Source organism: Ctenopharyngodon idella, chromosome 15, assembly GCF_019924925.1.
Source record: "Ctenopharyngodon idella isolate HZGC_01 chromosome 15, HZGC01, whole genome shotgun sequence".
Lineage (NCBI taxonomy): Eukaryota > Metazoa > Chordata > Actinopteri > Cypriniformes > Xenocyprididae > Ctenopharyngodon > Ctenopharyngodon idella.
Window position 1 is genome coordinate 14,091,025 of NC_067234.1, and position 13,003 is coordinate 14,104,027.

At 36.2% G+C, this 13,003-nt stretch overlaps 1 protein-coding gene across 2 annotated transcripts in view; it reads left to right on the top strand.

Moving 5' to 3' along the window:
• Nucleotides 1-13,003, top strand: part of bag6 (BCL2 associated athanogene 6) — a 33,400-nt gene that overhangs the window by 1,858 nt on the left and 18,539 nt on the right. For both annotated transcript variants that reach the window (XM_051862336.1, XM_051862337.1), the window contains exons 6-12: nucleotides 4,756-4,878; nucleotides 5,006-5,187; nucleotides 7,867-7,996; nucleotides 10,058-10,261; nucleotides 10,497-10,716; nucleotides 10,804-10,863; nucleotides 12,514-12,833. In XM_051862336.1, the coding sequence (XP_051718296.1) occupies nucleotides 4,756-4,878; nucleotides 5,006-5,187; nucleotides 7,867-7,996; nucleotides 10,058-10,261; nucleotides 10,497-10,716; nucleotides 10,804-10,863; nucleotides 12,514-12,833 (1,239 nt within the window). The remainder of the gene's footprint in view (nucleotides 1-4,755; nucleotides 4,879-5,005; nucleotides 5,188-7,866; nucleotides 7,997-10,057; nucleotides 10,262-10,496; nucleotides 10,717-10,803; nucleotides 10,864-12,513; nucleotides 12,834-13,003) is intronic.

Here is a 13,003-nt window from a genome sequence, read left to right on the forward strand (position 1 = left end):
CCTGGGAAATTTTTGTATCACGGTTTCCACAAAAATATTAAGCAACAACTATTTTCAACATTGATAATAAGAAATGTTTCTTGAGCAACAAATCAGAATATCAGAATGATTTCTGCAGGATCATGTGACACTGAAGACTGGAGTAATGATGCTGAAATAGCTGCTTAGCCATCATAGAAATAAATTACATTTTAAAGTGCCTGTATTATACTATTTTAAAGGTTCCTAATTTCGTTTTGGGGGGCTACTACAATAGGTTTAAATGCATCCAAGGTCAAAAAACACTTTCTCATAATTTACATTGCTTATCACCTCATTTCTCAAAGGCCCTGTTTACACCTTGTATTAAGAAGCATTTTCGTTAATCCGATCACAAGTGGACGATGATAAATAAAGGTGTAAATGGGGTCTAAAAGGTTTTGAGCTTGTCCACTTTTGACTACTTTCAGAGGTAGTCGAAAACTCATTCGACCGGATTGCTTTCATAGTGAAGACGTTTATGTGGTTGAATGCATTCAAACTACCACAAAAGACCACCTATTCTCCACCTTTGTCAGCATAAGACCCAAGTTTGGTTTGAAGATGAAAAAAATACCAAGCACAATGTTCTCTCACCATTCCTGATTTCTAACACGTACTCAACGCGTTCGGTGTGGTCTTGCGTAGAGGTCGACCGATAGAGGATTTTACCGATAACGATAATAAGGTTTGACCATGCTGGCCTTTTTAAAATGGATAATGAATGAAAACAAACACATAAAATACTGCTGAACTTTATAAAAAAAATTGAAAAACAGCACTTAACAATGAAAATGTACTGTAGTCTTTAAATATAAATATATATTAATTATACCTTGATATTGAACAGCTTGAATTTGATTTTATATATATATATATATATATATATATATATAATTACAGTGCTCTCCATAAGTATTGGGACAGTAAAGACAAAATTGCTCTGTTAGCTGTGGTGTCAAGACATCTATAAATGTGATTAAAAGATTAATATGAGGCAGAAATACAGAATGTCACATTTTATTATTGACTGTTTCAACACAAAATGTTTTACCAGCTAAGAAGTACAGCACTTTTAGAGTTTCTTCCCTCTGCCTAATGTGAGCACAAGTATTGGGATGGTTTAGCTTTAAGTAAATGAAAATGGGTAAAAGCTAATATTTATCTGTAAATCCCTTGCAGGCAATCACAGGAGAGAGTCTGTGACCCATAGACATCACCACACTCTTGGTTTCACAGTTTGAAATGCTTTTCCAGGCCTTTAATGCAGCCATTTCAACAGTTCCTTGTTTTGGGGAGTTTCTGCCTTTAGTTTCCTCTTCAGCTGGTGAAATGCTTGTTCAACAGGATTTAAATCTGGAGACTGACTTGGAATGTCCAGTTTGGAATGTCCTGAGAAAGATAGATACCACTGGCAAGCTTCAGAAACCGGCAACGACCAGGTCAGCTAAGAATCAACAGCAGTTGATGATCGACAAATGACAAGGACTATGAAAAAAAAAAAAACCCCTCTAAAATAACTGTCAGTCAAATCACCAGCAACCCGCGGAAAGCTGGGGTGATAATCTCACAATCTGCTGTTCGCAGGAAACTTCACCAACAGAATTACAGAGGATACACAGCAAGATCATGATCAGTACCAAAAATAGGAAAGCCATTTTGAATTTACAAAAACACACAGAGATGAGCCAGTAGAGTTTTAGAACAGAGTTTTATGGACAGATGAGACAAAGATTAATCTTTATCAAAGTGGGAAAGCAAAAGTGTGGAGAGAAAAAAAGGAAACTGCAAATGATTCAAGGTAGTGTCATGTCATGGGCATGCATGTCTGCCTCTGGAACAGACTCACTCATCTTTATTGTTGACTTATTCAATGATGGCAGCAGAAGAATTAATTCAGAAGTGTACAAAAGAGTCTTGTGTTCAAGAAAATGCCACCAGACTCACTGGGAAGTGCTTCATATGGCAACAGGACAATGACCCAAAACACTAGAACTGCCGACTCAATCAAGGAGATTATCGTGGTAAAGAAATGCTGGATCTTAGATTGGCCAAGTCAGTCTCCAGATTTAAATCCTATTTAGTCCCATTTCACCAGCTGAAGAGGAAACTAAAGGCAGAAACCCCCTCAAACAAGCAACTGTTGAAAATGGCTGTATTAAAGGCCTGAAAAAGCATTTCAAAGTGTGAAACCAAGAGTCTGGTGATGTCTATGGGTCACAGACTCGCTCCTGTGATTTACAATTAAATAATAGCTTACATTTCAGGGTTTTTTTCTGGATCAAAAATGGTCTTCGGTGGTGGCTGACAGACATGGTCATCGACACAAACAGTAAAAAATACCCTACCCCCGTGATCTGTGAGCCCAATACTTAAAATAAATTACCTGCCACTCTCACTGTAATCTTTTCTTGCCCTCTTTGCAAAAAAAATCTGTGATTTCATAGCTTTGTAAGAGAAGATGCTTCTTTGCTAGACCTGAAAATTATTTTGGTATATATAATAATAGTAATAATAATAATAATAATAATTAATAATCAGTATTAAAAAGTAGCATTAAAAAGTTAATAATCTAATTTTCTACCATACACAATTGAATGCACCTAGCTAACAACTTGCTTTGTTCTGGTTTTACCTCACTCCAGTCTAAACTAACTGATTTTATAGGTAGGCCTAATTACTACACATTGTCATATAAATAACCCGAAAATACTGTGGATTATTAAGGCTAAATCTTACTAAACACTCTTGGGGTAAGCACACTTACGTTCTCATTTCAGAGTTCTGAGTTAATGCTTTGTTATAACTGTTACACCGATTCAGACAGTGAGTTCAGTGTTGTGTTAGACAGATCAGTTGTTTTCAGGATTTATTAAAATTAATCTGTTCGAATGAGTCATTAGGTCGTGAATCGGACATTAGTGGATGTGGATGCGTTGCGTGCAAATCGCGGACTATATATATAGAACTATATATATATATGTATACACAGTGCTCAGCGTATTTCCAAAATGTTGACAAGACTAAGTTTTATATAACATCTGTTTAACTTATAACATGAAAGTAAGGTTAATAATATAACTCAGAACAAAATTTTCAGTTTTACTCAAATTAGGGTGATGCAAAAATGAGTACACCCCACTGAAAGTCTCTGGAGCAAAGCTACATTTTAGACTACAAATGTCTAATTTAACAAGAATTCAACCACAGGTGAGTCTAATTATTCATTACACAGGTGTCCAGCAGACAGTTGACTATAAAAAGGGTGTTAAAACCCCTTCCCATTTCATGCTGTCAGCAATGGCACCACATGGAAGAGAAACGTCACAAGACCTGAGAAAGAAAATAATTTCTTTACACCAGAAAGGTGAAGGCTACAAGAAGATCAGCAACGCTTTACTTATCAGTCAGAATACTGTAGCAAAAGTGGTATAAAATTTTAAAAAAGATGGAACTGCAACCATCTCACAGAGACGTCCAGGTCGTCCATGGAAGTTAACACCTCGACAGGAGCGTCTTCTGATGAGAAGGGTTGAAGAAAATCGGCATGCAAGTTCACTGCAGTTATCTAAAGAAGTAGAAAGCCAAACTGGGGTGACTATTTCCCATGACACAATATGGCGTACACTGCAGAGGAATGGCATGCATGGGTGCCGTCTACGAAAGAAGCCTCTCCTAAAGCCCAGGCACAAAAAAGCCCGCCTAGAGTTTGCCAGGGCCCATGCTGACAAAGACTACTGGGACTCTATACTCTGGAGTGATGAGACCAAGATAAATGTTTTTGGAACTGATGGCTTCAAAACTGTATGGCGTCGCAAAGGTGAGGAATGCAAAGAAAAATGCATGGTGCCTACAGTGACACATGGTGGTGTCCGTGTCCTTATGTGGGGCTGCATGAGTGCTGCTGGTGTCGGGGAGCTGCATTTCATTGATGGCATCATGAATTCACAGATGTACTGCTCTATACTGAAAGATAAGATGCTACCATCACTCCGTGCCCTTGACCGTCGTGCACTTTTCCAACATGACAATGATCCTAAACACATTTCTGAAGAAGAACAGAGTGAAAGTGATTCAGTGGCTCCTGATCTGAACCCAATCGAACACCTATGGGAAATTCTGAAGAGACAAGTTGAGCATCACTCTCCATCCAGCATCCAGTCTCTAACAGAGCTCATTCTTGAAGAATGGAAAAAGATAGATGTTGCAAAATGTCGCCAACTTGTTCATTCCACGCCTAGAAGACTCGGTGCTGTCATTAAAAATCATGGAGGCCATACAAAGTACTAGATGTATAAGTTTTTGTTGTGGGGTGTACTCATTTTTGCATCACCCTAATTTGAGTAAAACTGAAAAATGTATAATCTAAGTTGTGTTATTAACCTTATTTTCATGTTATAAGCTAAACAGATGTTATATAAAACTTAGTCTAGTCAACATTTTGGAAATTGTTTTTGTGTTTATTGAGATATTGTTTAAAATGTTACTTTTCATATATATATATATATATATATATATATATATATATATATATATATATATATATATATATATATATATATATATATATATATATATATAAAATCATTCGATTTACATTTATCTTTGAAAATAAAAATAAACAGAAAACAAGAAAAAATGTCTCAAAGACAAATGTAACAATTTGAACACGTTTTCTTAAGCAAAAAATTATATATTTCTATACATGTGTATCTTTATACTCTTTCTTTCTTTCAGACCAATGGCTCTGTGAATGTTCAGATAGATTTGGACCAGTCATTGCAAAGTGAGCCCAGACTGCGGCTGCTATTGGCTGAGAACTTGCTGAGAGACACCAATGCTGTGATCCAAAGACTGGAGGTAAGCGATTTTGTTGACAGTTATCTTGCTTGGCTAATTGCATACCCAGGTATCAGGACGAATAAATGTGCATGCACCTTTCTTATTGATTCTTTGATTATTCCTTCATCTTTGTCTTTATTAATAGGGGCAGCCCACAGATGCTTCCTCTTCCCAGGACGACTCTGCACCTCCACCCACCTCCTCCACTTCCACTCCATCTCCTTCTGCACAGCCCATGGATACTTCTCCTCCTCCGTCCAGTACCCCACCATCCTCCTCCTCCTCCACCCAGACTGAGGGTGCTCCAGCCCCTCCAGCAGGCCTCAGGTAGGACCAGTTTAGTCATAATCATACTTTAATTATTTTGCTTAATATAATAAATCTTTATTGATAAATGTTTTTTTTTTTGTATTGGCTATTTTACAATGCCTTAATGGTGTTTTTTTGATCATTGTTCACTGTTTTTTGATCTTGATCACTGTTGTTGTATGTGAAGGTGCTGTATGTGTTTGTTAATGGCACAAGTTTGGAATGGTATAAGCACAGTTTTCATTCTTGGGTGAAGCAATGGACTATTCGTTTTTGTGTTTTGCTTTTTTTGTTCTTCTTGAACCAGGGCATTAATTAAATTGTGAAGTTATGAGTCAAAATGTACATCAAGAAGTTCAAATAAGGACCTTGTTTTAGTCATCAGTTATTCACACTTAAAGTTATTTTAACAGATTGGGGCATTTTAGGGGTATGTTTTTAATAGATGTGAGAATGTTCACTTGGATGGTTGACTGTTAGTTTACTCTAAGTCTGGTAAAGATTTGTAGGTGCTCAAACTTCCTCCTACCCTGTCCCTGTCATGGCTTCATGTGGGAAGAAATCTGGTGATTTCTAAAGTGTGTTTTTGGAAGAATTATGACTTGGTAATTATGATGCATGTGACACAAATGAACTTGTCTCACCCCCTATTATAAATAAGAAAACCACAAATGAAAATTGAATGTACGATTCTATTTATTTTTTTTAATTTTTCCTCAAACTATGGCTGTTTACTAAAAACGTCCCCATTTAAATTACTAGTGAATTGCCACATGAAAGATTGATTTTTGTGTCTTACTGAAGAATGACTAACTTGGAAAAATGAAATGTGAGTTTCTGTCTTTCAGTTTCATAAACACCTGACAACAATGTTGCTTTTGTCTCATTTTACCTTTTAGTTTGGCCCAAAAATGAAATTTGTAGGAAATGTACAGACACTTTAAAATCAACCGCCTACAACATGAGACAAAACAGAGGAAGTTCTTTAAACCGGGAGACACAGTTTCAGTAGTGAACGAGTAGGCATAACTTCAGTCTGCCTAGACATTATTGACATTTGACATCAGGTTAAGAAATGTGGGTTTGTCTCTTTGATTAACCTCACTGCTTAAGGAAAATAACGTCTTGCTGAGCTGTAAATAGTTCTATTATATATATATATATATATATATATATATATATATATTAATTTGATTTAGCTTAGGGTCAGTAAGAGTTTTAAAATGTTTTTGAATGAAGTCTCATTAATCATTTATTTGATCAGTAAAACGGTAATATTATGAAATATTTTTACAATTTAAAATGACTGTTTTCTATTTTAATATATTTTATATGTAATATATATTTATTCCTGTGAATGCAAAGCTGAATTTTCAGCATCATTACTCCAGTCTCCAGTGTCACATGATAATTCAGAAATCGTTCTAATATGATGATTTGGTGCTCAAGAAATGTTTCTTATTATCAATGTTGAAAACAGTTATGCTGCTCTATATTTTTGTGGAAAATGTGATGCTTTTTTCAGGATTCTTTTATAAATAGAAAGTTGAAAAGAGCAGCATTTATTTGAAATATTAATTTGCTGAATAATTGTATTCATTTGTCATTTGTTAACCCCAAACTTGATTGATAGTATATACTAAGTAAGCTAGCAAACTTCCGTGCTGGTGGAATGACCTGCCTAACTTAGTCCGACCAATTTTCAAGAAACGGCTAAACGGCATTTTTCATCAACACTTGATCCATTAATACTAACACTTTTTATTCAGGTTTTTTTTTTTTTTTTTTTTTTCATTAAAAAACATCTTGCTATGTGTGCTGTGCTATACTAACTGGAACTTGTCACAGCACTTATATATTGATGCCCTTTTGTTTTATTGCTTCTATTATTCTCAGTCGCTTTGGATAAAAGCTGCTAAATGATTAAATGTAAAATGCAGCTTAGCGTTGAATAACTTATGTAATATCCTTAAATAAGTTTTCTCCATTTAGGCTGCAAAAGTCCCTTTTATTTTACTGTTGATTTTTATCATATATTAATTTTTTTTTATTATTACCTGGTTCCCTAATGATATGTCACAGTTTTCTAGGTAAAATATTAACAATGGTTTTATTGTTCAGTTGAGACATTGACTCTAAGGCACGTGATCAGTGTTGTTTTATCAAAAAACTGTGCAGTTCATATAATACAATACATACAATAGCACTCCACATAGATGATGAATCATTTTCTCGGTTTCATGTGCAGTTAATCAGCGGAGACGATTAAAACCAACTGTGGGAGTTTGGCTATGGTAATATGCCTTTGCCAAGCCACTGAAAAGCGAAGCTCCCACTATTTCTGTTACTTCTATATCCTACTCACCAGTTTTAAAAGTCAAACAAACCACCATTCTTACCGCTAGTGACTTGCTTTTTGAGTGTCAAACAAAAGGTTATGTTTAGTGTAAGACGTCTTGTTTAGTTGACTAAGCAGAGACTGTTTTGTTTGATTTATTCACTGTATACTTAATAATACTCTACTGCACTTGCACTTACACAGTGATATAAACCAAGCAGCAGCTTGTCTGAGCCGGTGCGTTTTTATTTTCAGTATCACAAGCTTATTAAATCCATTAGTGATGCCCTGACGATCAATGTTTTAAAGCAAATTGCATTTAGAAATATTGATTTATGATGATGCTGTCTTCCCATCAGCCACCCAAGCCCGGCCGAGATGGTGGAGATGTTAACAGAGCTGAGGAGAGTGGAGGAGAGGCTCCAGCCCTTCATTCAGAGAGCTCACCTCATTCTAGAGGCGGCCACAACTGCAGATTACAACAACAATGTAAGAAGCCCACTCCTCATAAATGTTGTCCTCTTTGTAGACCTTAGCCAGACTCCATGTTTGAATGTGAATGCAAAAGAATTTGGAAATCAAGATCATTTATTCAGCCAACAGAACATTAAAAAAAATCTTTTCACATTTTCAGTGGACAAAGATATCAAAACCGAGTTGTGAAATTTAGACTAGAGATGCAGTCATACACCCAAACCAAAAATTATTCAGACATTTTTGATATTTTTGATATATTTTTACTAGTGGGTGCAGGACACTATAGTTCATTTATGTAAGTGAGGATAGCAAAATAAAGTAAACTGTGACATATTATACCCAAAAATTCTTCATACAGTGGGCTATCAGTAAAATTGATAAAAAATTGGGACAAAAATTATTCAGACACTTTGACCTGACCATGTTTTGCTTAAGTGTTATCTGACATAATTAAGATTAATTTTTTCTGACACAGTTTAACTCTGAGATCTTGTCATATTTTCTTACCATTTTTTTAAACTATACTGAATAAACTGTATTAATGAATGAAATGTTCAAGGTGTCTGAATTTGACTGTATATCAATATTTAGTGATTCTTTCATTTTCATGGCATGATATTAGCTTAGATCTTCTATCAGTATTTGTTTTTAAATGTGCATTAATGTAGGTTTCTGCTGTTCAATTAAAAGAGTAGTCTATTTAAGCACAAACTTTGAAAGCAATGTTTTTAGGTTTCTAAGAGGTGTCAAATAATCCTGAATAGAAAATGTATCAGTATTCACTATTTTGAAAATATTTCTAATTTGATAATAATAATAAATGTTTCTTGAGCAGCAAATCAGCATATTAGAATAATTTCTGAAGGATCATGTGACACTGAAGACTGGTGTAATGATGCTGAAAATTCAGCTTTGACATCACATGAGTAAATTACATAATTTTAAAATCTATTATTTTAATATATTAATTTTTTTTAATTGTAATATTATTTCACAATATTAATGTTTTTCTTCTGTATTTTGCATCATAAATGCAGCCTTGGTGAGCAAAAGAAACTTCAGTTAAACTTTATTTAGGTACTAAGTAATATTAATTAACTACATATTATGGATGTGACTGTGAGGAAATTCTTCCTCTTTTCGGTGGGGTTTTCCCTCTTTTTTTTTTTTTTTTTTTTTTTTTTTTCACCTTGCAGCCAGAGGACACGCACCATTATGAATGCCATTGCGGCCGTGCACATTTTACTTTCACTTTCGAATTGCCAGCAATTCTTGGGTGGCAATTGCTTAAATGGTGGCTTCATTATTATTCTTAATAAAAAAACACAGCAACAAAACAGTACAATGACAAACTCGCTTAAGGTGCTTTTACATTTCACTTTGAATTCAAATCTTCCAACGTCGTTTTCTCAGTCAAGATTGAGGCGAAGTGGACGAGGTGAAATCTGACTCCTGCTGCTGGTCTTGCTCGGCCCACGCTGAATTGAGCAGACGCGTTCAGTTTTTAATTGTCGTGTCTGTTCTCTAACTGAAATAAATGATTTTTATTACTGTAAAAAATCAAAACGACAGTGGGGGGCGGTGCCGCGGTGGGCAAGTGATGTAACCGGTGTTGCGGCTGAACACCAGTAACACCAACTATCACAGCAAGCCGACTACATATACTTATTATTAGGGTTAGTTGCATGTAATTATGCATAATTTATTTTTATTACTATAGAAACTACATGTAACATCTAACAAGGACACTGTTAAATAAAGTGTTATTAAAACTTCTTTCAAAAACATTAAAAGAATCTTACAGACCCCAAACTTTCATATGGTATTGTATATAATGGAAATCATCTAAATAAGCAAAACTTCAACTCTAAATCAAAATGTGGCTGATTGAATATAGTAGTATATATTTTTTTTGTTTTCTTTTTATAGATTTTAAAGGAATGTAATTAGTTTATTTTATTAATTTAAAGTAGGTTGATTTAATTGGCATTTGAGCATGATTTCATTGAATGGGTGGAAGAGTTAAATCCTTTTTTTTTTTTCTTTTTTTTTTTTTTTTTTTTTGAAAAACAGACCCAAGAGAGGGATGAGGACCAACGCATTCTCAATCTCGTGGGGGAGGCCCTCCGTCTCCTGGGAAACGCCCTCGTCGCCCTGAGCGACTTGCGGTGTAACCTCCTGAGCAACCCCCCTCGACACCTTCATGTTATTCGCCCCATGTCCCACTACACCTCCTCTGTGCTGGCTCCAGGAGGCGTGCATCACCTCCCCATGCAGGTAAAGATGTGGTCTGTGAGACTCGTGCAGTGGGAAACATGTGGTACATAACACTGAAAGTGAAAGTTTTGTAGAGCACTTCATAGATGACTACTGAGGTGTTTTTTGGAAGACGTACATTTTCCAAAGTTTCAGGAAATACTGAGACCACAGGGTCTATAAACATAATTTGTTGAAGTAGGCCTAACTGAAACAAGTTAGTTAATTTTTAAATTGACATTTAACTTGCCTGCAGTTGAATCTTGGAACAACTGTGACCATGTCAGCCAATGGCAGACCATCAGCTGATGGTCAACCTCAGTCAACTGGCCAATCAGATCAGCAAGGCCAGGTACCAACACCTGCCAGTCAGCCTGGTCCAGCCAATCAGCAGGCTGGACAGCCGGGGCCCAGAGTCATCCGGATCAGTCATCAAACCATGGAGCCTGTAGTGATGATGCAGATGAACATTGATGGTGGGTTTCATTTGTATGTGTGTTGGATGGAGGGGTGTAATTTAATGAATTAAATGAATTTAATTTGAGTTGTTTAATATATTTCAGACTCTGGAAACGCCACACAGGCTAATGGACAACAGAACGCTGCTGGCGCTGGACAGCCTGGTTAGTCCTTAGATTATCTGAAATTCATACTCTGAGAGACACTTAAAAGGGATAGCTCACCCAAAAATGAAAATTATCCCATTATTTACTCACCCTCAAGCCACTCTAGGTGTAAATGACGAAAAAACTATCGGAGATATATTTAAAAATATCCTGGCTCTTTCAAACTTTATAATCGTAGTGAACGGGGAGGGGGGCATGTTTTGAAGCCCAAAATAAATGCATCCATCCGTCATAAAAAATAATCCATACGGCTCCAGGGGTTAATAAAGGACTTCTGAAGTGAAGCGATGGGTTTTTGTAAGAAAAATATCCATATTTAAAACTTTATAAACTAAAATAACTAGCTTGCGGCAGACGACTGTACTCATACAGCGCAAGTCGACTTGCGCCACAAGAGTAACCCCTGACACGATGTATGACGCAGGATGTAGGAGTATCGTAAGCTTAGACAGCTTTGTTTGGTTCAAACAAATATGGCTGTGCAACAATCTCAAGCTCCTCTTCTCTTATATTGAAATCCTCCGACATTTATCTTTAAAATTTCTTCTAATTCGTGACCGGTGTTTTGCTCTATCCTCTAAGCTTCCACGTTCATCATTGCGTCATGCGTCAGGGGTCACTCTTCCGCCACAAATCGATGTGCACGGCCGTCTGCCGTAAGCTAGTTATTAAAGTTTTAAATATGGATATTTTTCTTACAAAACCAATCTCTTCACCTCAGAGGGCCCTTATTAACCCCCTGGAGCCCCCTGGATTATATTTATGATGGATGGATGCATTTTTTTGGGCTTCAAAACACGCCCCACATTCACTCCCATTATAAAGCTTGGAAGAGCCAGGATATTTTTAACAATATCTCCGATTGTGTTTGTCTGAAAAAAGATAGTCATATACACCTAGGATGGCTTGAGGGTGAGTAAATCATGAGATAATTTCCATTTTTGGGTGAACTATCCCTTTAATCTATGAATAGTTTTTTGATTATTATTTTTGTCCCAACCGTGATACATTTTTTCAGGATTCTTGAATACAAAGTCCAAAAGAAACAGTATTTATTTGAAACAACTGTAACAAAAGATTTTTTTTTTTTTCTGTCACTTTGGGTCAATTTAGTCCATCCTTGCTGAATAAAAGTCATAAATAAAAAAAAATAAAAAAAAATTAAATTTTAAATCTTATTGAGCCCAAACATTTGAATGGTATATATATTATGGTTGTGCAATATGGACAAAAAAGTACTATCATGAATTTTTTGATCAATATTACAATTTTGAAGCAATATTTCCCTAGACACACAGTTGTTGGGGGGCAAGTCCTTATCCTGCCCTGAAATCACCTTCCATGTTTCTTGCTTTCTTCCATGTCGTAATGGTAAACCCACTCTGTTCTGTTGTCAACCGCATTGCAATCAGTTTGCACACTGCGGGGGCTTTCTGCAGTTTAGAATTCGCATGTGTTTGCGTCATGATTTATTACAATTTTGATTAATCACACAGCCCTAATATATGTGTCAGTGTGTGTTAATGTATATTAAAACAAATTAATTGTACAATTATAATTATATACATATGAAATAAAATTATTTTGAGTGATCTGCACCAACATGAACATGTTTTGATATGATACACATATGTTTGCATGTTGCAGGTGCCCCCCCTACTGTTCAGATCCCTGGTCTACCTCCAGAATTCATGCAAGCCATTATGCATCAAGTAACTCAGCAAGCCATGGCCATGGCAAACGCTGCCTCATCTGGCCAGCAGGGGCAACAGTCCACCCCACCTACAGCAAACGTTGGCTCTGGCTCCACTCCACCCCCCATGCCCCCGTACCCTCCTCAGGCCAGAGTGGTTTTCACCAGGCCCTCTTTTACTCACAGGATGGCCAGCCCCACTTTCACCACAAGGGGGGCGACTCTCAACCTCAGAGCAGCTGTTCCACCGATGATGGGCCAACAACCAGGACAGGTGAATAAAAAAATTCCCATGATATTTCTAGAATATAGCAGTGTAAATACCACAAAGGGCAGATCAGGGAATTTAACAAGCTGTTAATCATAATGTTTTAGGTAATTTCCATTAAATTATATACAACAAATAACTAATTAAAAAAATGGGAAGTGTTTATTAATTATTAT